Source organism: Lissotriton helveticus, chromosome 2_1, assembly GCF_964261635.1.
Source record: "Lissotriton helveticus chromosome 2_1, aLisHel1.1, whole genome shotgun sequence".
Classification (NCBI taxonomy): Eukaryota; Metazoa; Chordata; class Amphibia; order Caudata; family Salamandridae; genus Lissotriton; species Lissotriton helveticus.
Window position 1 is genome coordinate 594453487 of NC_136059.1, and position 22527 is coordinate 594476013.

The 22527-nt window shown below is 42.3% G+C and overlaps 1 protein-coding gene across 1 annotated transcript in view; it reads right to left on the reverse strand.

Moving 5' to 3' along the window:
• The window catches only part of MCCC2 (methylcrotonyl-CoA carboxylase subunit 2), a 260423-nt gene that overhangs the window by 130057 nt on the left and 107839 nt on the right, over window positions 1-22527 (reverse strand). Inside the window, exons 5-7 of the mRNA XM_078675283.1 lie at window positions 20125-20252; window positions 10294-10406; window positions 259-372 (exon numbers count right to left, since the gene is read on the reverse strand). Of these exons, the coding sequence (XP_078531409.1) occupies window positions 259-372; window positions 10294-10406; window positions 20125-20252 (355 nt within the window). The remainder of the gene's footprint in view (window positions 1-258; window positions 373-10293; window positions 10407-20124; window positions 20253-22527) is intronic.

A 22527-nucleotide genomic window follows, 5' to 3' on the forward strand; every position in this document is an offset into this window, starting at 1 on the left:
TATGATGGGAGAGAGTATCTCAAGAAGTGTCTGGATCCAGTGGAGTGTATTTTAAGACTGAGTATCCCTTATTTTAAAAACACGATCCTTTCTATATATCCATACAGTATTTAGACAATTTTTCCTGTTCGTATATTTTTCTGTTTTTGTTTACGTACGTGGGCTTGTTTATAATACTCTAACTTGTACAGCGAACTAAGACGAACATAGAAGCCTTGTCACTTAAAAATATTTTCAGTATGTAATAGAATAACTCACCAAAGGAGGTCCCCCTAAGAAAATGGTGCCCTGTTTCTTGACTATAATGCTTTCGTCCGCCATTGCAGGCACATAGGCACCACCTGCTGTACAGGAGCCCATTACTACAGCGATCTAGAGGGTAGAAAAAGAGCAGAACCACAACAAACAAAAAATGTTGTCAGCGTCTCAGAAGAAAGAGTAGAACACAAAAAGGTGAACGAAGCATACGCCTTAAGACACAATCATTGTAATGCTGAAAGGTATGCACACTCATATATGCTACTCCCCATTTTCAACGATATGACATCTGACGGAATTACCCATCAAAAACATTTGACACCAGTTGTATTTAAGATGACCTTTGTAAACGTTTTGTCGAGATAGGCCAGCCTTGATTGAGTGAACAGCCTCCCACCCATGAAGCAGTACAGAACGTAAGAGGTGGATGGGAAGTTCAGAGAGCAGATCCAATACAGAACAGCATGGGAAGTTCAATGCTATATGTTTTCTTAAGAAGAGCAATACAATACAGAAATGTCAATATTATGTTATTTATAGTTCCACAATATCATCATGACACGTATCCATAATTATTATTTTTTAATAACTTATTCCTGAGCAACTTAAATCAACATGCAAGAACAAAATCTCATTATTAACGAAAGAAAGGAAACCCACAAACATCTAATCGGAGAGCAGCTATCTAGGTCCTGTCCTCTGGGTTCACCTGGACTAGTTTAGGTCCTTGTGGACCCGGTTCCAGTGGTTCTAGCAGCCTCTGCTGCTCGTTACTGCAGTCTCGTTATCCTCTCTCTCACACTGGCACCCTTTCTCTCTCTAATCTTATTCTATCTCACTCTATGCCCTTCTGTCTCTTTCTGCTTATGCATCTCACTCTTTGCTCTTTTCCCTCTTTCTTGCTCATTTTCCATTCACTCTTTTGCCCGGAATGCTTCTATCTGCTCATTCCCACTCACTTTTTTGCATCTGCGCTGCTCATTTCCACTCACTCCCTGCTCTTCTTTTCCCCACACTCTTTGCAAGTTTTTCTGTGATTTCTTTGCTGCCCCTTCAGGCGCTTCTTTCTCTGCCTCCCACCTCCCTTGCTCCTTACCTGTTCTTCACAATATCCCATTAAGGCCCGCCTACCACCCTCCTGCACTCCTCCCCCATCCCAGGACCTACTTAATGGTTGCCACAGTGCAGATGAGTCGATAGTGTGCCAAAGGCTGCGCCTGGCTGCACCCATCCGCACCCAGCACCACCAACCCTGGTCCAACCACCCCCCAAAGGTTCTCCACAGACTCCTTCCAGGTCTATCAACACAGGATGCTTGTCTCCGCACTGCAGCCATGACGCACAACACAGAAGGTGCTTGCTTTCACTTGCACCCACTGTCGCTTATCCTACAGGAACACCACCCTCCCATAAAAACAACCCTCGCACAAACCACACAGAACAAAACACACAAGCCAGCTAACAAACACAGCAAACTGTCATTTAATGCTCCTTAACACCCACTCACAAACACATACGAAGTAAATTTGGGACATCCTAAACAAAGAAGCCACAGACATCCTCCCCTTCACAAAAACATGACTACTGCAGAGTCTGCACCTAACAGCGCTTCGGCCATCCCGGAAGGATACAAAATCGCACAACATGATCACTAACACAAACCAGGAGGAGGAATTACGGTCCTCTTTAAAGAAACCGTCAGCTGCACCACCTGCACCGAGGATTCAACTCCCTACATAGGGAGCCTACACTTCAAACTGCGAATCTCACCAAACTTCACCCCGAATGGAACCCTCATCTACCAACCGCCCGGACCCAGAGCCAGTTTTACCGACAACATCTCAGACTTTATTGCTCCTTTCAGCAAAAGCCTAAATCTTACTTGGAGACCTTAACTTCCAGCTTGAGAACCAGAATGACCCAAGCTCTACCACACTCCTGAAAAGCCTGGAAAACCTCAGACTTACTCAACACATCACTGGACCAACACACTCTGCCAGACACACTCGTGACCCGGTCTTTGCCACCTTCAACTTCAAAATCACTGCAACTATGCCTCTCACATGGACTGACCATGCCATCATCTACTTCCACATTAACGCCCTTCACCATACGCAACACATAACCATCACTCAGGCGGTCTGTAACTGGATCAGACTCATGGAATCAACATGGTCTCACATCTTGCACATGAACTAGGTCAACCCCACCAGAAATCTATATTCTAATGTGAAACAACTCAACAAATGGATCACAGACTGCGCGGACTGCCTGGCACATCCAAAAACAACAACAAAAAGAGAGCCAGGAAACATGCAAGTTAGTACATCAATGAACTCCGAGCAACTTAACAACATTGCAAACAACTGGAGAAAAAAAAAAAATCGAGAACTAAGCACAAAGAAGCAGACAAAGTCACCTTTAAATTGGCACTGAGATACTACTACCAAAAAGAGGACCCTAGCAAAGCACAAAGAAAACAGCACCAACAAATGCAAGAGATCTTCATGACTGAAAATGACTTTACTGCACCAGTTGATAACACATACAACCTTATGAACTCGCAAGAGTAATGAACCAACCTTTATGAATCTTTCAGCAACAAAATCGTAACGATCTACAACACTTGTGACCCATTGCCTGCCTCTAACCACTGGCAATTTACCCATTGAAGACCCCGGAAATACCCTGAATGCTAGGAAAACAGTCACCACAGAAAAAAACAACAACATCATGAGAACCACCCGATCTATGGCCCTGAAAGACCACTGCCTCCACTACATCTTCAACATAGGAGCCTCACAGGGCAGCGGCGGCAAGATGGCCGCAACCTGAGAATCTGCATCGCATCGAGCTTCAATTCTCGCCAAAGGAGCCTCTTCATCGCAAGGACGATGCTCGCGGACGTAGGCTAACGTGTCGGAAACTGCCAGGAGCACACAGGCATGTTTATTTTCCCCCACATTATGATCTCCTCAGCGATGGCGACCGCCATTTTGCGCGCGTACGATATAGCGTGCATTTAGCTCACTGACTGATTCCTAATAGTTTGGAACCTAAACCTCTTGCTACTCTTTCTGCAAGCTAATTGAGGTTTTTTTTATCTGCACAATGAGACTCCTTTTTTCAGCAGATTAAAGAGCCTGTTTTCACTTAGGCAGTTTGAATTAATTTCTCCTCAGCACCATGTTAGCTTTTTTTTTTCTCCTTGCAGCAGTTCCTGTCATTTGCTGCTTTTTTGTCCTCTTACACTATCAATGTTTAATGCATTCTTCAACTGCCTGGATATATATTGCATTTTTATGCGCCGACAGTCTAGTCCAGCATTTTATTGAGAGCCACTATTAATTCTCTACTGCATTAATATATCTAAGGATAAATACGCCTGCTGGTTGCTTTGGCTCCTGCTTATATATCACTTGGTGGCATTCTCTGTGACAGATGACTGTCTTTCTCTTGCAGCAGCTGTTTGGAATATTATTTCTCTACGCCCCCACGCTGCTCATTATACTCAGAGAAACTATTTTTGTCCTTATCCTGGTGTTTTCATATTTTGAGCTCTTCACTCGTCACATTGATCTATACGTCATGGATCATTTGCAAACTTCCAAGTCTCAAGGTGCTGCGGGGGCAGTTTCTGGAGGTCGTAAAGATACATCAACGAACTCTGGCAAGCGACCCAAGAAGGACCTCTGTTCTCCGCCTAAGTCACCTCCTCCCCTCACGCTGGATGATATTATTGAAGAATTACGCCTGATTCGTCCCTTTATGTTTGACAAAACCGCTACTCTTCAAAGGATTGAGTAAAAATGGTCTGGCCTTGATTTGAGACTGTCTGATATTGAGCAGAAGTTAAGTGATGCGCAAGACGTCATTGCTAAAGTGGACACCTCACTAAGGAAGTTACCCAACTTAAGAAAACTGCAGAGGATTTAGAAAATCGAAACCGGCGTAACAACCTACGCATTTATGGAATTCCGGAATGTTCCAAAGGTTCTGACATGATCTCCTTCCTGAAAACCCAAGTCTTACAGATTGCTCGCCTTCCTAAATCAACAGATTTTAACATTCAAAGGGCACACAGATTAGGGCCTAAGTCTGCTTCCAGTTCTACTAAACCAAGAGGCATCATCACATATTTCCTGCAGTATTCTGATGGCGATCCTCAACGCGGCCAAACAACATAAACAGATGCTATGGTCCGGACATAAAATCTTCTTTAGTCAGGATGTTTCTAAACCAACAGCTAACAGACGTAAAGAATTTCTGGATCTCAGACCAGCTCTCAAATCCATGAATGCTCGCTATGGCCTCATACATCCTTGTTTCTTTAAAGTGACTTACAAAGATAGAACATTTTCCTTTGAGGATCCAGCTGACCTTTGGAATTGTATCCATTCTCATCGAGGAGAACTCATGAAACTCAGCAATCATTGATTGTTTAGTTATTTGATATATATGTTTGTTTTTCTCTCTGAGACTTAATATTTATGGTATGTTGTATTATTTTTCTTGATTGTGTCTATATTTTTTCCATATTTTCCAGGTTCCCCTTGTGTTGTCCTCTTGTTGAGGAATCATTCCCGCATTTCTGCCTCTGTTTATCACGTCTGATTCATCCCGTCGCTTTGTCATTTATTGTTTGGTAAGTCTCCTTCCTCCTGGTTTCACTCGTCTACTACTGTAAATTTGGAGTTTTTTTCTTCCTCATTTTTTAATATTTTCCATATCAGTTTGTTTTCCTCTCGGTGTTTCCACTCAGTGGAGTGGTCATATTGTTTCTTACCGCCCTCTACCACCCCCCCAACACTATTGTTTCTTCTCCTGTGGATTGATATGGCTAATGCCATTTGGCTTTCTGTCATCTCTTTTTTCTTATCTTATCCCAGTCATCTTCTTTCCCCTCCTTCATTGTTTTTCTGGCAACATTTTCCTTCTCTATTTCCTCCTATATCCTTTTCTCAGCTCATGACTCTTTATTGTTCCCTCTTTTTGATTCCCTCTTTTTCATCTCAGCCTATGGTTCTCTACTATTCTCTCAACCTGTTCTGGTTCCTATTCTTGTGGTGGTCATTTGGTTCAATCTCTTCTCTTGTTACTCTTCTTTGCTATCTGCATCTTTCCAACCTCTTCTTACCCTTATTTTATCTTCTCCTACTCTTTTTTGACTTCTCTTCACTCTTCCACCTACTCTTATTCAAATTCCAAGAATGAGTGGTCTTCGTGTTATTTCTAGGAATGTTAAAGGTATTTGCAATCCTGTTAAAAAACAACATGTTTTATCTCATTTATCGAGATTGAAATGTCAAGTTGCATTGTTGCAAGAAACGCACCTTAAGCCAAAGGATCTGTCTTCACTGCGTAAACAATGGGTAGGATAAGCCTTCTGCTCTCCGGCAGTGAACAACAAGAATGGTGTTATTATTTTGTTTCATAAGTCGTTGACTGTTCAGTTACAAAATGAGTTTCATGATACTAATGGTAGATGGTTGTTTTTAGATACTACTGTTAATAATATACAACTTTCCTTTTGTAATGTTTATGGCCCTAATGGCGTTGATTTAACCTTTTGGAATAACTTTTCCACACTTCTTTCCTCACATGCGACTGATGATTTAACTTTGGGCGGGGATTGTAACCAACTCATGGATCCCTTTTTAGACTGAAAATCACAAACTAGATATGTTCCAAATAAGATACAAAAATCTTTTTACAAATCCATCTCTTCCAGAGGCCTCATAGATTCCTGGAGAATATCCCACCCTGACGCACTAGAATTCTCCTTCTTTTCTCCAGTACATGCATCACATTCCCTTATTGACTATATTTTTCTCACTCAACACGTCTTCCAATTCATGACTAACTCAAAAATAGGTTTTATTCTTATTTCAGATCACGCCCTACTTATTTTAGATATAGACTACCCTTCACCTACTCCCACCTCTCGGCGCTGGCGCTTCAATAATTCTCTCCTCTTAGACTCCCAGTTTACTGAGCACTTTATGCTTTTTATGGAGGAATTCTTCCATAATAATCTTCACTCTACTCCTCAATTTCACTTTATTTGAGATGCTTTCAAGGCTGCCGCTAGAGGATTTATTATTGACTTTGTATCTCGAAAGAGGAAAAAAGCCCTTTCACATTCATCTCACATTCTTAAACAGATTAAAGAACTTGAACACCTTTATTTCACCACAAACTCCTCTGATACACTATCTTCTCTTATCAAAGCGAAGATGCAATATAACAAACACTCTTGGGATTCTGCATGCAATAATCTCTTCAAATTAAATGCTAAAATGTATGGAGGGTGAAACAAAGCAGGAAAATCCCTTGCAAATTATCTCAAAATCAAAAAGCAAAAATCCAAAATCATAGCTATTACTGATGTACATGGAGATCGTCCGCTGATGATAAAATCCTTGACTGTTTTGTTCAATATTAGTCTTCCCTTTACACTCCGGAATCCAGTCCTTCTTCTGCACAAATCAACTCTTTCTGTCAATCTACTCCCAAATCCCCGGACAATCTTACAGATCTTTCATCCCTAGACATTCCTATCTCGGAAAAGGAAATACTCAATGCTATTACTCTTTTACCCAAGGACAAAACACCCGGCCCAGATGGCTTCACTGTTCGTTTTTATCTCCATTTCAAGAATATTTTAATACCACAATTACTTGCATTGATCAACTATTTTCTTGCCAAAGGTGAATCTAGGGTTCCTTTACACAGGCAATGCTAGGCCTAATCCCTAAAAAAGACAAGGACCCCTCCCTTTGCAAAAATTATCTACCCATTTCCTTGATCAATACAGACTGTAAAATGTACGCCAAAATCTTAGCAATTCGTATTAACAAAGTCATTCCCAATCTTATTAATATTTACCAATCTGGGTTTGTGAAAGGTAGATCCTATTACCGATAATTCGAGAACTCTAATCAACATCATCCAGCTTGCCACAAAGATGGACTCCGCAGTCGCAGCTATCACATTAAATGCTGAAAAAGCGTTCGCTACGGTCAGCTGGGTCTTTATGTTTGGAGCGCTGAGATGGCATCGTTTTAGCCCCCCCCCCATTATTCAATACATTCAACTGTTGTATTCTGCCCCATCTTCTTCTATTTGGGCCAATGGCTCCCAATCTAATTATGTTTCGCTCCATAGAGGCACCAGACAAGGTTGTCCCCTTTCCCCTCTTCTTTTCATTCTTGCTTTAGAACCTTTCTTAGAAAAAATTTGGCGCTCAACATCTTATACCGGCTTCACATTTCAGAATATTGATATTAAATTTACTGCTTACGCAAACGATATCTTACTCTACATCTCTAATCCGACCACTTCTTTACCCTCCCTTTTTTCTTTTTTACAAGAATATTCCTTAGTCTCTGGATACAAACTGAATATAGACAAATCTGAAGTCCTACCACTTAACAAATTTTGCCTTTCCCATATGTTCCATGGTTCTGGCTTTGAATGGAATCCCAGAAATATTAAGTGTTTAGGCATTCTTTATGCCAGCACTATAAGAGAAACTATTAAACTCAACCATAAGGACATACTTAAAAAGATCTCTTCACTCATAGACGGTTGGTCTCCTCTTTTCTTATCCTGGTGGGGGAGGCTAGCAACTATTAAGATGATGCTTCTTCCTATCATTAATTTTGATCTCTTGATGCTTCCTATTTCTCTCCACTCTATTTCTTTAAAACCATAAATTGCCTCCTAACAAAATTCTTATGGAACAATCGCAAAGCTAGGATTTCTCTCTCTCGTCTCCAACAACCCAAAGATTTAGGTGGAGTCAACTTTCCTAACCTTACCTGATTTCACTCAGCTTTCACTTTAAAACAAATTTGGCCTTTTTTAACAGACTCATTTTGTCCCCCCTTAACAGCCTGGAGTTCAATAGTGTTCGCGCAACTCTCACCCTTTTCATTTCCTACAGCTACTTGCTTATCTCAGCCTCCAAGTGATTTCTCGCTCCCATATTTAAACACTCCAAAGCACTTACTCTTTCACTGTTTGTTCCTTTCTCTCCCAAGCCGACTTTCACTCCTTTACTCCGATTTGGTACAATAAATCCTTAAAAATCAATAACAGAGAGCTTTTTTGGAAGGAATGGAATGACAAAGGCATCATCACTTATGATAATTTACTTAAAGATAATTCCTTGAGGGCTTTCCCAGATATTCGGGACTTATTTCACCTTTCCAACACATACCCTTCCCAATATCCATTGCTTAAAAATGCCCTAACCTCTATTATTTCTCAAAATAGTTCCCTGACCACTATTGCCCCTACCCTCTCCCGTCCACCACACTTTTCGACTCCTTTCAAGGCTGCTGCCATTTATAAACTATTATCTCATCCCACTGCTGATCGGTCCAAATCTAAACTTGAACTTTTATGGGAAAAGGATCTAGTCCACGAATTCTCCCTCCAAGTTTGGGACTCTATATGGTCTAAAATACACTCAGTTTCCCGTTCTGCCAGCACCACACAGACTCTATACTTCTTTTATAACAGACTTTTTTTTAACCCCTCTGATTTACATAAATTCAAGTTACTTGACTCCAAGAAATGTTGGCCCTGCTCATATGCTGATAGTGATTTTCTTCACATGTTTTTTCATTGCCCGTTGGTTAAATCCCTCTGGTCTCGCATTTGGTCAAAACCAAATGACATTTTAGCCACAGACTATCCTTTTGAAATTGTACATATCTTTTTGGATGGTTCTTCACATATATGGAATGTTCAATGTAATGTACGTAAATTTATATATCTATATAAAGCCATTTCCTTTCAGATTATCACAACCAACTGGAAAGATACTTCAAAGATTTCATATAGTGCTTGGTGGAACCTGTTATGTCATCACCATAGGCTTGACCATGCCTTTGCTACTACTATACCTTTATTGATCAAAAAAGATTTGGTTTTTGATCAATAACCTTTAACTGATTTCCTTTCTAGACGTATTCCTTGAACTTCACCTTGCACCCCTTTACTTTTTCAATTTTGATTATTACTCAGCATTTCAATTTTATTTGATTATGTCAATTTATGATATTGAATTTGTATTTCAGGTTGCCCTTCTTTTCTCTACCCCTCCCCCACCTAACTCTCTCTTTCCCTTTCTCTTTCTCTTCTCCCCTCCCACAAAACAAAATACCTCTTCCTTGGTATAGTATCTACTTCCCTTTTTGGGACTGCATTGCTTACTGTTATATTTGAATATCCTTTTACCTCCTTCCATTGCCATATGTTACTTGTAATGATGTTTTACTTGGCCTATCTTATTCAATAAAGCTTTCTAAACTTAAAAACATGGGAGCCTCCCCAATCAGCAAAGTTCTCACTCGCATCCCCCCCCTTTTTTCTTTTTCTTCCTTTTCTCTCCTCCATCTCATCTGGATATCAAAATCATTACAGCGCGGGGATGCCTTCGGGTCACCAGGCGCTCTACAAGTCGTTAAAATAAATAAAATAAAATAAATCCTGAACTTCACTGTAACCACGGCAAAGTTCTCAGAGTCCAGGAAACATGCAGCAGTAAACGCTCTACTGATAAAAAACCTTCAGCCAATCCACAATATGCGACCTTTTCCTATAGATCTAGTTTTAGTAAATTCAGAAGTCTTCCTCAAGCTACGATGACCATATCTTTTGTGCCACAGTAAGGTGTTGTAAAAATTGCATAACGTGAAAAAAGTGTGAAAGGAGGTGAGGGGTTTTCCAAGTTGATACCATCCGATCATAAAGTTTTTTCAAAAATCTAGTTATGGCTAATAACATTTAAGTGGCACATACTATAAACTGGAGACAGAGTTGTCCTACCACCAGGCTTTTTTCAACTAGAAACTAACACAGTCCTGAGATGTGGCAAGAGTCATCCAGCTCTAGTACTATTGTGCACTCTTGAGTTATAAATACAGTGTTGCCTTACATTGTGTTCATTTTCAAGAATCGAGCTGTAAAGTCCCATTAAAGAAGGCATGTGTTGAGTAGGTCGCCGGGTGTCTTGTGACTCACCTGAAAGATCCCTTTTGAAGACATACAGGCCTGGTTGTAGAATATACGGCCAAAATGATCTCTGTCAGGAAATACTTCTGCTTGTCTTGGGAGGTTCGCGCCACCAGAATCGACTACAAAAAGAGAAATTATACAATGCAAACTTAAATATTTCTAACTCCATCTCTCTCAATTAAATGGAAATATTTGTGACTGGTTGGCAACATTCCATGTCAGACAATCCCAATAAATCGCCATGAAAGCCACACAATTGCTCAAGCCCTCTATAAAAATAAAGCTACAATACATCACTTGAAAACCACACATGCAGTCACAAGGTGGAGTATTTCATTTTTCATTGTAATTCAATGAATATACCAGTATGTAAAATAGGTATGGCCTTCCCATTCTCTTTTAGGTGAAGTCTATAAATTAGGTTTTCGGAAGTCTGGGTATGTGTGATAATCACATGCTAAAATACACTAAGATTATAGGTTTACCATATCTCGTTAAAAGGAAGACACTTGTTGGTTAGAGAGCACTTGCAATGCTTTTTCATAAGCACACAGTTGTTCGGAGATGGAAGAGAATCCATCACATTCTACTACGCCGCTACACATTTTGCTTTTCTTGACACCTTTTGATCTTAGTACAGATCCCTTGAGCTTTGAACTGAAGCCAGGGCCCTATGTAGGTCTTGCCCATGGTAACGAAAAGTGTATTACACCACCTAAAGTGAAAGGTAGGGCCCATGAGAATTGTTAATCAGCCCTATAAGCTCGCCACCAGACCAAATAAATTCTACACACCTTATAGTTTGGTATTGGATTTATATAGCAATTTTTATCCACCCCACCAACACGACATAACCCTGCATTAAAATAATGAGAGAAAACTAGAAAAACAATAACAATAATGCCTGGTACATCTTTTTGAACTTGATGGGACATGTAATCACAAATGGAGTTTTACAAGCTAGCACAAAGCCTGCATTTGGAGTTATATAAAACATTCTTTCACTTGGTCAGTATATTCTTGTACCTTTCTGTACAGGCTGCACTGTCCCAGCGTAGCTAGGAGAGACAGTCTGTTTTCCTAGGACATCAGCGTGGCACCCTGTGGTATTCTGCAGTATGGAAAAAAAACAAGCTTTTGAGACACCTTCCAGCTAAAATTGTGTCTATTATTCTTACTTGGGGAGAGTGGATGTACACACTACACTGCACTACATTTCCCAACGTGCACAGCATGTATCCCTTCTCCACTACCAGGAAAATAGTAACCCTCACAATGTAATTGTGGGATGCACCTTGCCTAGTGTTGAAGCATTAGTGGTCGAGCACTTGTAGAGGGAGGTATCCACGGTGTGGCCTGCTGCCACGCCGCCCGCTGTCATGGATAGGTCAGTACTTTAGCCGCTAAAATAATATATAACTGATTCAAAACACCCATGGGAAGAAGAAACAGATCTTAACTACAAGGTAAGTGCATAATAGGATCAATCTACTGTATGCCAGCAGAGAAATCAACTCTTGCCCAGATTACTGAAAGCGGACTATATATGCTTCACAAACTTAGTTTCTTCGGTACAAACCTGATCTGATTCCCAACAAAAAAAGAGGCTTAGGTCATCCTTGATCTTAAAAAAATGTGATTCAACCACAAATTTCTTTCAGGTGCACTGTCAGACAACCACAAGAGATTAAGCGGACCCAGTTGCCCCATGTGAGGTGGGCATTGCGGCACTCAGAGCAGGTGTGAGCGGTAACCCACAACCCTGCGGCCCTTTCAACTTGGCGGGCCCACGGAGGAAAATACTGGCTGCCATGCACCTCTGCTTACTATCACGGAACCGGTTGGGAACGCGATGGGGGCCTTGGGGCCTACTAGAACTGGCCTAACGGATTCCCATTGACCCTGGGGAGGCGCAGCATTCTTGAAGCGTAGGACTGGAGCGCTGCGCATGTGGCATTACGCCTGATAATTGCCATGGTATCAAATGTAGAGAAAGGAAATAAGATTTGCGCTAGCACTGCAGGAGGCAGAGCACAACTAAAATGTGTGGTGAATAAGATGGCTGAGGAGCGGCAGCCATTTTAAGCGAAGCTCATACGAGAGTGCAGATTTGGTCTGTAGTTCAGGAGTTTGTGTAGCTAGAGTCGTGTAGCCAGAGTGCATACGCTCTTCATGACTCACTGCAGCTGTAGACCAAACTGACTGGCTTGGCAGTGTTGCTATTTAAAAAGAGCATTAGTACTGCTGTATCACGAAATTGACTGAATCACAACATTGGTAGCTATCCCATGTGTGGGGAATAAGATGGCTGAGGAGCGGCAGCCATTTTAAGAGGAGGTCATGCAAAACGAGTATTCACAGCAGTGATATACATATTATTATTGGATTTGATGATATACACACCCAATTAATCTACAAGTGCCTAAACAATGCCTGCGATCCAGTGATAGGCACACTAAGAGCACATTAAGATAAGATTCAGTGATAGGCTCACGAAATTTGTGCATACATGCCTACACAGTGGAGGTAGTTCAATGATGGGCACGTCTGCGCACTGCCAACATCTTACCACCATGGCAAACTCAAAGCATACAGAGGCCTGTCACGCCCACTATCCCCGACACTACATTTACCAGACCGTCGGGACCAAGGGCTCCCGCTGACCGAACCAGAACAAGACTCCACCACCAAGTTGGACGCTATATTACAAGCCATAGAGACCTTAAGCACTTCAGCGGAGTCACGGATTGAGGAGATCAGAGTAGACTTCGGCCTTTTCCAGAGAGATCAACAGAAACTAGCCACCAGAGTTTCACATACTGAACACAATGTATTGGACATGGCGCCGCAGTTGGCAGACCAAGTTAAGACACTCGTGACCTGCTGGATAGAATGCAGCAATTGGAGTATCGGACAGAGGATGTGGAAGGAAGAGACCGCAGAATTAACATCTGGGTGGAGGGCATGTCAGAGGGTTTAGAAGGATTCCAGACTAAGATTGATTATCTAGAGGAACAGGTGAGATCTTTTACACCAACACTGACCCTCTCCCCTCACTTTTCCACGGAAAGGCCTCATCATGTGCCAGCTTGCAAGCCTCAGCCGAGGTCACCTAGGTGTCCAATAGTTGCAAAATTGTTTCAGTATAAAGACAGGGATGCATACTACGATGCATACTACAAGCCGCCAGACATGCTTTCCCCCTCAAGTTTGAGAACGGTTGAGTCTCTATTTTCCCTGACTATACGCAGTTCACCCAATGACAACACGCCTCCTTCCTCTCAGTGAATCAACACATTTGGGATCTGAATGCCCAATATTTTGTGATGTTTCCGTCAAAGTTATGGATTGTGCATAAACAGTAAACTCATTTCTTTATGGATCTGGTTTCAGCTTGGGACTGGGTTGAAACTCACTTTGAGGGAAGCCATTGCCCCTGGCAACTGCAAACCAAACAGTGCGACCTGGGTGGTGGAAGGGCCGGTGGGGCAGGAGACAGAGTAGGCCCAAAGAGCTGTGGCAGAGTCAACAATCTGCCATAGAGGCTGCCTACGCCCTGCATCAACCCTTGCCCTCACATCATACAGACTCAAGTTTGGCATAGAGCGATGACAACACAACCTCAGCGGGCTCAGTGTGCTCCTAGCCGGACCAGTTATGCTGCAAACAGTAGGGGACTTGCTTTAATGCCCCCATTCCTGTTATAAAGACCCAGTAAGTGATGAGGCACTTTATGGGACTGCTCACAGGTTTTCTTGGCATGCTCTGTTTGGGACAATACCGCATTACTGCCCACTCAACACACTTGCAACTATTTGAGAAAAACAACTGTGGAGGCTGCTCCCATTACGATATTGCTGTTGAGCTAACAATGGCTTGGCCACTCATACACATGCAGCATGATCTAGTTTGCGGACCTGCAGGCCGTTATCCCCACCCCCCTTGGACTATCACCACTACATGGTGCATTATTACTTCCCCCACTTCATGAGTTAGCTATTAGAATAAATGTTTGGGCTTGCTGCCATTGGCTGCAGGCTCTGGTTTCTGTTTGAGTATTAGTGGTTATACCCCACTGTTATTCCCTTCATGGCACTAGCAATGCAGAATTTCTTTCATGACCAAGCACCGGGGGTGTACGGTGCGTGGGGCTGTCTCCCCTTGATACAATACACAGGACTGCATGGACCGTCACTGGACTACCAGATTCCTTACCTTAAATGTATGGGGAATGCATTCACCACTCTGTCTCAGTGTACACATACATCAACCAACTTCAAACACATATCAGCTTCCTGCAAGACACTCACCTCCTAGGCAGCGAACTTCAGCTACTCAGCAAGTGCTGAAGGGGTCAGATTTATGGCAGAGTGTACTACTCCTATGCACAAGGAGCCTTGCAATGGATCTGCCCTGGGACCACCTTTCAGGCCCGCCAAACGGTGATTGATAAAGAAAGAACGTATGTTTTTGAACAAGTCAGACTAGATGGCAATCCAGTCACTTTGGGATGTATATGTGCCCCAAACTCCGAGCAAGTAGCCTTCTGGGCTGCCCTATTCTGAATCCTCGCCCAATGGGTAGGCATCCCCTGGTAACTGGGAAGGGACTATAACAATGTCTTGGATCTTTCCCTCCTTGACTGGAATCCATCTTTATCACTCTCAGCAGGATTTATTCGATGGCAACCTACAGCAGGCATTTACAGCCCTTAAGTCTCAAATGTGGTTTTGGCAGCGGATGCTGCTGGCTCGCAAAGATGACTGTCCTTCCCCGGCTACTATACTACTTTGTCAATGATCTGGTATTTCCTAAGCAACGATTCTTTCTGGACTTGAACCAGGTGCTGGAAGATCTGATCTGGGATAATGAGCATCACCTAGTAGCCATAAACGAGCTTCAGTTACCAGTGTGGGGCAGTAGGCTGGGAGGGCCATCTTTTGAGGCCTATTACCTTGCAGCGCAGCTTCATTGGGTGTCCAGGTGGCTATCGGGAAACAATCTTTATGAAAGCATTGCAGGGGATTGTTCCCTCCCTTGTATTTAATACAACAACTTCTTCACCCCTCTGTTAAGCTGTACTGTTTGTGGTCCCTCCATGAGTGGATTGCTCAGAGGTGCTTGGTGAGTGTCTTCCAACTCAAAGCACACACTCACCTACTCCCCTGCCACACTGCTCCAGGGTCTACCTGGACCCTTGGGGCATTTTACTGCTGAACAATTAGCAACCTGGTATAAACATTCCACTGACATGGTGGGGGGTTTGTTTCAGGACCCCATTTACTTTCATTCGACCAGCTCTGCCAGGAATACAACACTCCCCCAACTCAATTTTGTTTACACGGGCAGTTATTAGGAGCCCTCAAGTCACTGTGGGGTGTGATTAACGCAGACTGCCCACGCACGCACTGATGCATGCACTACACACCATGGGAAAAGGACACCATCTTATCACTTGGTTTTACAAAGCCATTAAGGAACATACTGGGTTCTACTGACTCAACGGCACCGAGAATGAGAGGAGAATCAGGAGCGGCACCTACATGAAACTGAAAGGTCACGGGCACTAAAATTTCTCCACCTTATCGCCAGAAATATGCAAATCAAGAACATTCAATATACTCCATAGGGCTTACCTCACACCTTCCAGGATAAACTGTATGTTCCCAACGGCCAACCTCACCTGCAGATACCAAGCATAATCAGCGGACTTTCAGCACATGCTTTGGTCATGCCCAGTGTAACCAGCGTTAGGCATTCTACACATGCTCTATTAGCCACTGTTATGGTGTTCACAACACTCAACTCATTGGAGGCCACAGCACTGGCCATATTTCTCACGAGGAAAAACCACAAGTTGTGGGCATGGTAGGCTAACCTATCCCTTCTCTTGGCGAAGCGCTTACTGCCTTGCTAAGGCATTCACAATAGCCCCTAATCTCCCCCCAATGTCACCAGCTCTACGCCATTGGGGTGACACATAGAGTTCTGTATTACATTGGGAAGAAGTCTGAAGAATCTTGAGACGCCCCATAGCAGCAGCCTGGAACATCATGCTAATGCCATTCAAAGAACTCACAACCTTCCACTCCAGACCAATGCATCCTAAAGGCCCTCAACTGTGTTCCAGTCCACCAGCAGGTGTCCTTCCCATCCTCACATGCACAGTGATCACCCACTACAAACCCTCGAAGGCCTCGCCCTGCCCAAACTCCACTGAGGTTGAATTAAGAAACATGGCGGGATCCGGTCTCACACTACTCGCTATTAGATACTACGAATGTTCCGGCCCATGCATCCCCCACGTCGCTTCTGCCAGCTATCCAGCCGCGGTTGCTGCAGGTAAGAGCGGTGTGGTCAGGTGAGGGGGGATTTCGAGAGACAAACACGAGGGAAAAATTAATTATTAATTTTGTTTTCCCTCATGGTAGTCTCTCGAAATACCCCTTCACCTGGCCCCACCGCTCTTACCTGCAGAGGCCCCGGCTGCAGCTATCCATATTATCCGCTCATGCATTCCACTTTGTTTCCCTCCTCCACAATGGAGTTTCCTATCTTTACCAACCTCCTCTTGTTCTATGATGTCAGCCCCAAATAGTCAGTAGTATTCAATCATATTTATATCACACAACCTTGCTGATACAGTACCATAACCGAAGTGTAAACCTGGCTCAACCAAATATTTAAGACTCAAAGCTCTGGGAGAGTAGAGGCTCTCTTTCCACACTGGAGACAAAGCACAAGCGATAATGAGAGAAGGCAACTGTATTTATAAACCTCTTTATCTTTTGATGTCAATTAACATTATACATGAAATGTCTTTTAATAACACTCTAATGAATCGATCTCTCTTAATATATACAGTGGAATAATGATTACATACGGTCAGGCTTGTCGAAATGCATTAGTGTGTTACAAAGCATTAAACAACCTGAAAACCCAATAAAAAGTATTTGAAATGAATTAAATGACGTATTGCCTTTCCAAGTCTAAGACCTAGAGGTGGACTCTAACATGGTTTCGTAATGTATTTCCATTTATATAGCACTTATAATGCATTGAAAGATTTTTCGGTGGGTAGCACGCTACTCCAGGAAGCCCAATTATTAACCTAGGATTCATGTGGATTGAAAATGAATACTAGATTTATAGCCAATATTAAAAATTGTTAGTGGGTTAGTGTTATCAAGGTAAGTGGCACTATGTGATGCTTAACACTTATGTGATGCTTAATTTTAGGTTGGTTTAAAGGTTATAATCCAAGGTAAGATTATATACATTTAAGAGTCCATGAATGCAGTGATTTGTGTGTTACATTAGGGAATTAGTCATTGACTAAGGAAAAATTCATGGTAGGCCTGCTGCTTCTTAGAGACAAATAGAAAACGCAAATAGAGATGCATTGAAGTTGACAGGATCACGTAAAAGGAAGGGAACTTGGCCTAAACGAGCATCATTGGGCCAGTGATGTAACAAAAAATTACTTCACCCTACCTCCAGAATGAGACGAGCCCCCCCTCCTAGTCTTCCCATATCTCGCAGCTATTCATTGGCCTTGGGCTGAATGGCCCCTACTTCCAGAGGCTGAGGGTCCACTGAAGGGTTGGGGCTGCCTCTGCACCTCAGGCGTGGCAGAGGCTTGCGTCAGGAATCCTCCGCTGGACTAATGAAGAGGTAACCAATAGCGCAGATCTTTTTGGATTTTACATTATATGCAGTCATGTTTTAAATAGTCTGCATGTTAAGAGTGTTTATCTTACAGCCATTTCCCCTCGACACAATATTTAATCTTTTGTAATTTTTGTAAAACTCACTTTTGGCATGCAATAAAACAGATATTGTAACCGGGTAAATAGATTTGTTTTATACAAAATTCAAAACAAATACAAACAAAGCACAGAGATGCAGAAAAAAAGAGAAATACAAGAAAAAGCAAGAATTGATTTGCAATGCTAAAAAAAAAAAAAGAAAGAAAAAAAAGACTTGTTACTCAAGTGTTCGAATAAGGAAACACAGTTTGTGTGCATGCATACTATTGTTGAGGACCCATTTGCAGATTAGTAAATGGTACCCTAGTAACTCGGGTAATCTTAGTCTACAGTCTCTTCAGCCATACATATGCCTAGAGATTGGATGGCATCCCGACAAGGGCCCGGCTGCCCTACTGTGGTACTTTAATGCAATTTAAACACTAAGTTCAGGAGCCCAATATTTGAAGGACCCCCTCCAACTCCTCGGCTCCGCCCCTTCTCTGGCCTGTGGCTAAAGTCCTCTCTTCTCTGGCTGAAAGTGACTACTAGTAAATGGCTGTAGAACTAGGAGTACATGAGTTTCTAAGATGAGTATGTCCCAAACCACTTCTGTCCTATTTTATAGAAGATTCCCAACTTAAGGGACATGATTCCTATATTTACTGAAGCCAAAATGCTCACTGGCATGATTGGATCGGACCATACAACAGTGCTGGAACCAGTACCTAATGATGAACCACTGTCTCCCCCATGCCAAAGTTTGCATTGAAGTTGTTTATAAAAAAGTCTGCAACCTCTATCAGTCTGGTCAGAGATATCGCTTTAAGTCAGCCCAAGTCTCGTAATGCGGTGGTCTGTGGGAGTGTTCTGGAGAACAAACCACAGCCCTATGTAACTTGGAACCTACCTCACGGGATTAGAAGGTTGATACTCTTATTGAGAATCCACTTGTTGCCCCTAAGAGAAGTTAGCGGCATTTGGGATAAAATACAGAGAGGAGAGCATTTGTGAAATATGTTATTTACAAATCCAAGATTTTAACCATGTGTTATTTGTGTGCTTAGAGTTACAAAGGGCCAGGCACATGTTTTTAAGACCATTATTTATCAAATATAATATTCATTCTGCCCATTTATTTGTTTTGTCCCCACTAAATGAAATGGTCTGTTATAGGATATATAATTTTTTTTAAACTTTTGGGCTATTTATTAGGTCTTTTTTAACTTTATTTTGTATGTCATAATATTTTGGTGGCTGGATATTTGATTGTATACATGTTTTAATATTTCTCCTCTTATTTCATAGGAATGTTTTGATTTGCTTATCTGTTTATCTTTCCTGCACACCACAAAGTATGTTTGATAAAAGTCTTTTTTAGGAGAAAGCCATGTACAACGGAAGAATTACGTATTGTACGTAAAGTATTTCTTGTTTAATCTGGGTGTGTATTTTTGTGGACCTCTGTATCAGTTCCAGATCAAAATTTATTAATTGAATTAACGATGAAACAATCCTTAACACAGACAGTCAAGAGACTGTTCTGGAAGGATGTTCCACTCTTCTCTTAAATCCTCTGTCACCTACTTCAATGCACACAAAGGATAAAACTGGTTAAGAAAAATGCCACACATGCAGGTGTCTGCCACTCACTAGACACCTGCTCTCCTCTGCCCTCGCACCCCCTCCCCCGCATCCATCGCAGCCGCAGCATTGGCCGATCCTTCTACATCGCTGCCAAGACCTAGAACGACCTTCCCCTCCAGCTACGTACAGCCCCCTCGCTGGCAGACTTCAGAAAGAGACTCAAGACCTGGCTCTTCGATAGCGACACAGTGCCCACTTACCTGTAGGGGTGACAGTGCTGCGCTCTACAAATGCGGACTGATTAATAGTTATAACTTAATTACTTGTTCCAGGTAGGAAAGAGCCAGTCTTGAGCTTACGTTTTACCAAGTTATTTTGTTTGCGTTTGTCTCGAAGCAGGTTGAATGCCATTTACAAGAAATAATTAACTTTTCAACTCTTAAAAATTGTAAGCAGTTGATTTGGCTCACGTGTAGAACAACGTTGAACTCTTGCAACTCACCAAGGTATATACATGGAAGGTGATTCTGCATAGCAATTTCTTGTGCGCGGAGATGCTTTTTGACTGTAATTGGGTAGTAGGCGCCACCTTTGACAGTTGCATCATTTGCAACAATCAGACATTCAACCCTGAAAAATAGATTTTAGTAATTATTGATGGGTTGGGAACAGAACCACAACACCGAATGGTCAAAGTTGTCTATCTTAATCCCAGACGATGACAAATTATTCAAGACGAATAAAAGACAAAGAAAGAAACATAAGACAGAAGAAGGAGAAGAGGGAAACAGACATCCATAGCGGGGAAGGAAACAGACATCTGAGAGAGGAGAGGAAAGGATGAGGGAGAAGTGAGAGGGAACGAAGAAAGGAACAGGATTGGGAGGAAAATATGAAATGGAGCTAGGGCAGAGGGAGACAGAGAGAAGAAAGCTAAAAAAATAGCTAAATAAAAACTAAAGAACATTTTCACCTATTCAAATGGATCTTACAATGTTAGTATATTTCATTGCATCACACGGAATGATTTTATCATCACCAACGCACTTTCTTCAAACTTCAACTTAAAAAAACAATAATACGAATGGGATTTTTTCTTTGACGTGTTGACTCGCATAGGGTTCGGACCTAAGTGGATTGGCTGGATTAGGCTATTATACACACAATGAAAAAATGGGTGTAGCCCTTGGCAGACGAAATTTGAAAGTCAATCATGTACTGTATTACTGATACCATAGGTAGCCCATGTATTAGCAATGGTTCCTAACACTATGTGGTACACACACAAGAAATTCTATAAATCACTTTTTATTTTTTGTTAAAAACACATGTCAAAAATACACTTGATTAAAACCAACAACATATAATTTCATTTAAAACATATACAATATCATCACCAAAATACTCATATGAATTTCATAAATCTGATACTGGTAGACAATTTTCCAAACAAGAGCTTAATTGCACAATATCACTTGAAAAGGAGGGAGAAAAGAAAAGGGAGAGACAGGTACAGACACTTCTATTTGTCATAAGAGTTGCACATCTAGAAACCCAATATTCAAAAAGAGAGCTAATCCTGGACCCGCTTAATTTATCTTGTCTGCAGGATAGACTTGGTCCCTTGATTGTGCAGATGTAGGCGTCGACGCCTTTCGATGGCTTTTAACAGTAATCTACCATCTTTTTCAAGACCGAATGTTATGTCTCTCCTACTAAAGGGCACTGGTTGGTTACCACTTTAAGGAATTTCCTTATTGCATATTCCTGTTCTGCATTTTTCAGGATTCTCTAATTTGTGTATATGCAACCATCATATTGTTGCGTTGATTCTTAGTGTCCTTTACTTTTAGTTATGTGGGGCATCTGCTTCACCGTCTGCTATCCCTGCTTCTTTTTGCCTTGTTGTTGGAGCCCCTGGCCGTTTGGATCAGGGGTGATCCAGAAATAAGGGGACTCAAACGGGCGGATGACCATGAAGATCGTATCTCGCTTTACACGAATGATATTCTCCTCTATTTGGCCTATCCGGCCCACTCGTTGCGGAGGGTACTTCATATTTTCCACATATTTGGTGCACACTCGGGATACTGGATTAATTGGTCCAAGTCCCAGATGTATGTCCTGTGGCACGAGCCCCGATCCAACCCTCGGGGCTATGAGATTCCGGTTTCAACCCAAGGTTTTCGATACCTGGGCGTCTGTCATTTCTGACGGTCACATTTTCTTCGAGAGAAACTTGCTGAGGCACCTCCAACGTCTAAAATCTGATGCCCGACACTTTCTTGGGGTGAGCGTCCCTGTTTAAGATGCTCACGCTTCCGTGCTTCCTCTATGCGCTACAAAATGCTCCTAATCCTATCCCAGCCTCATATTTTTCCCAAATCGACAGTGTGGTGCGGGGATTACTGTGGGAGGGCCGTCCGCCACGCATTATTATGAACAAACTGACCATGGGCTGGTATGACGGGGGCATAGGGTTGCCAGTCATACGACTATTACCAATCTTAACTTGACTGGCACAACCGTCTAACTAAAGCAACTCCTCTCTGGGAACCTGACCCTACGGAACTGCCCTGTTTTGACAAATGGGACACTATCGGGATTTCCAAGGTTGGGGACATGTGGGTGAAAGGGAAATTAGCCACGTTTGCTGACCTCCAGACTAAATACCAACAGGCACCCTCAGAGGACTTTCGATATCTCCAAATCAGTCACGCTATTTCTGCAGCCTTACCAAGGGGAATCCCTTTCCCTGACTCTGCCCCCTTAGAAGACTGGCTGTTGCTAGATCCAATGAACCGCAAGGCCATCTCCCTCACCTACAGGAAACTGGTGAATAATCGTGCTGATCCTATGCAGAAATTACGTACGAGATGGGAGGCTGACCTAGGTAGTATAGACA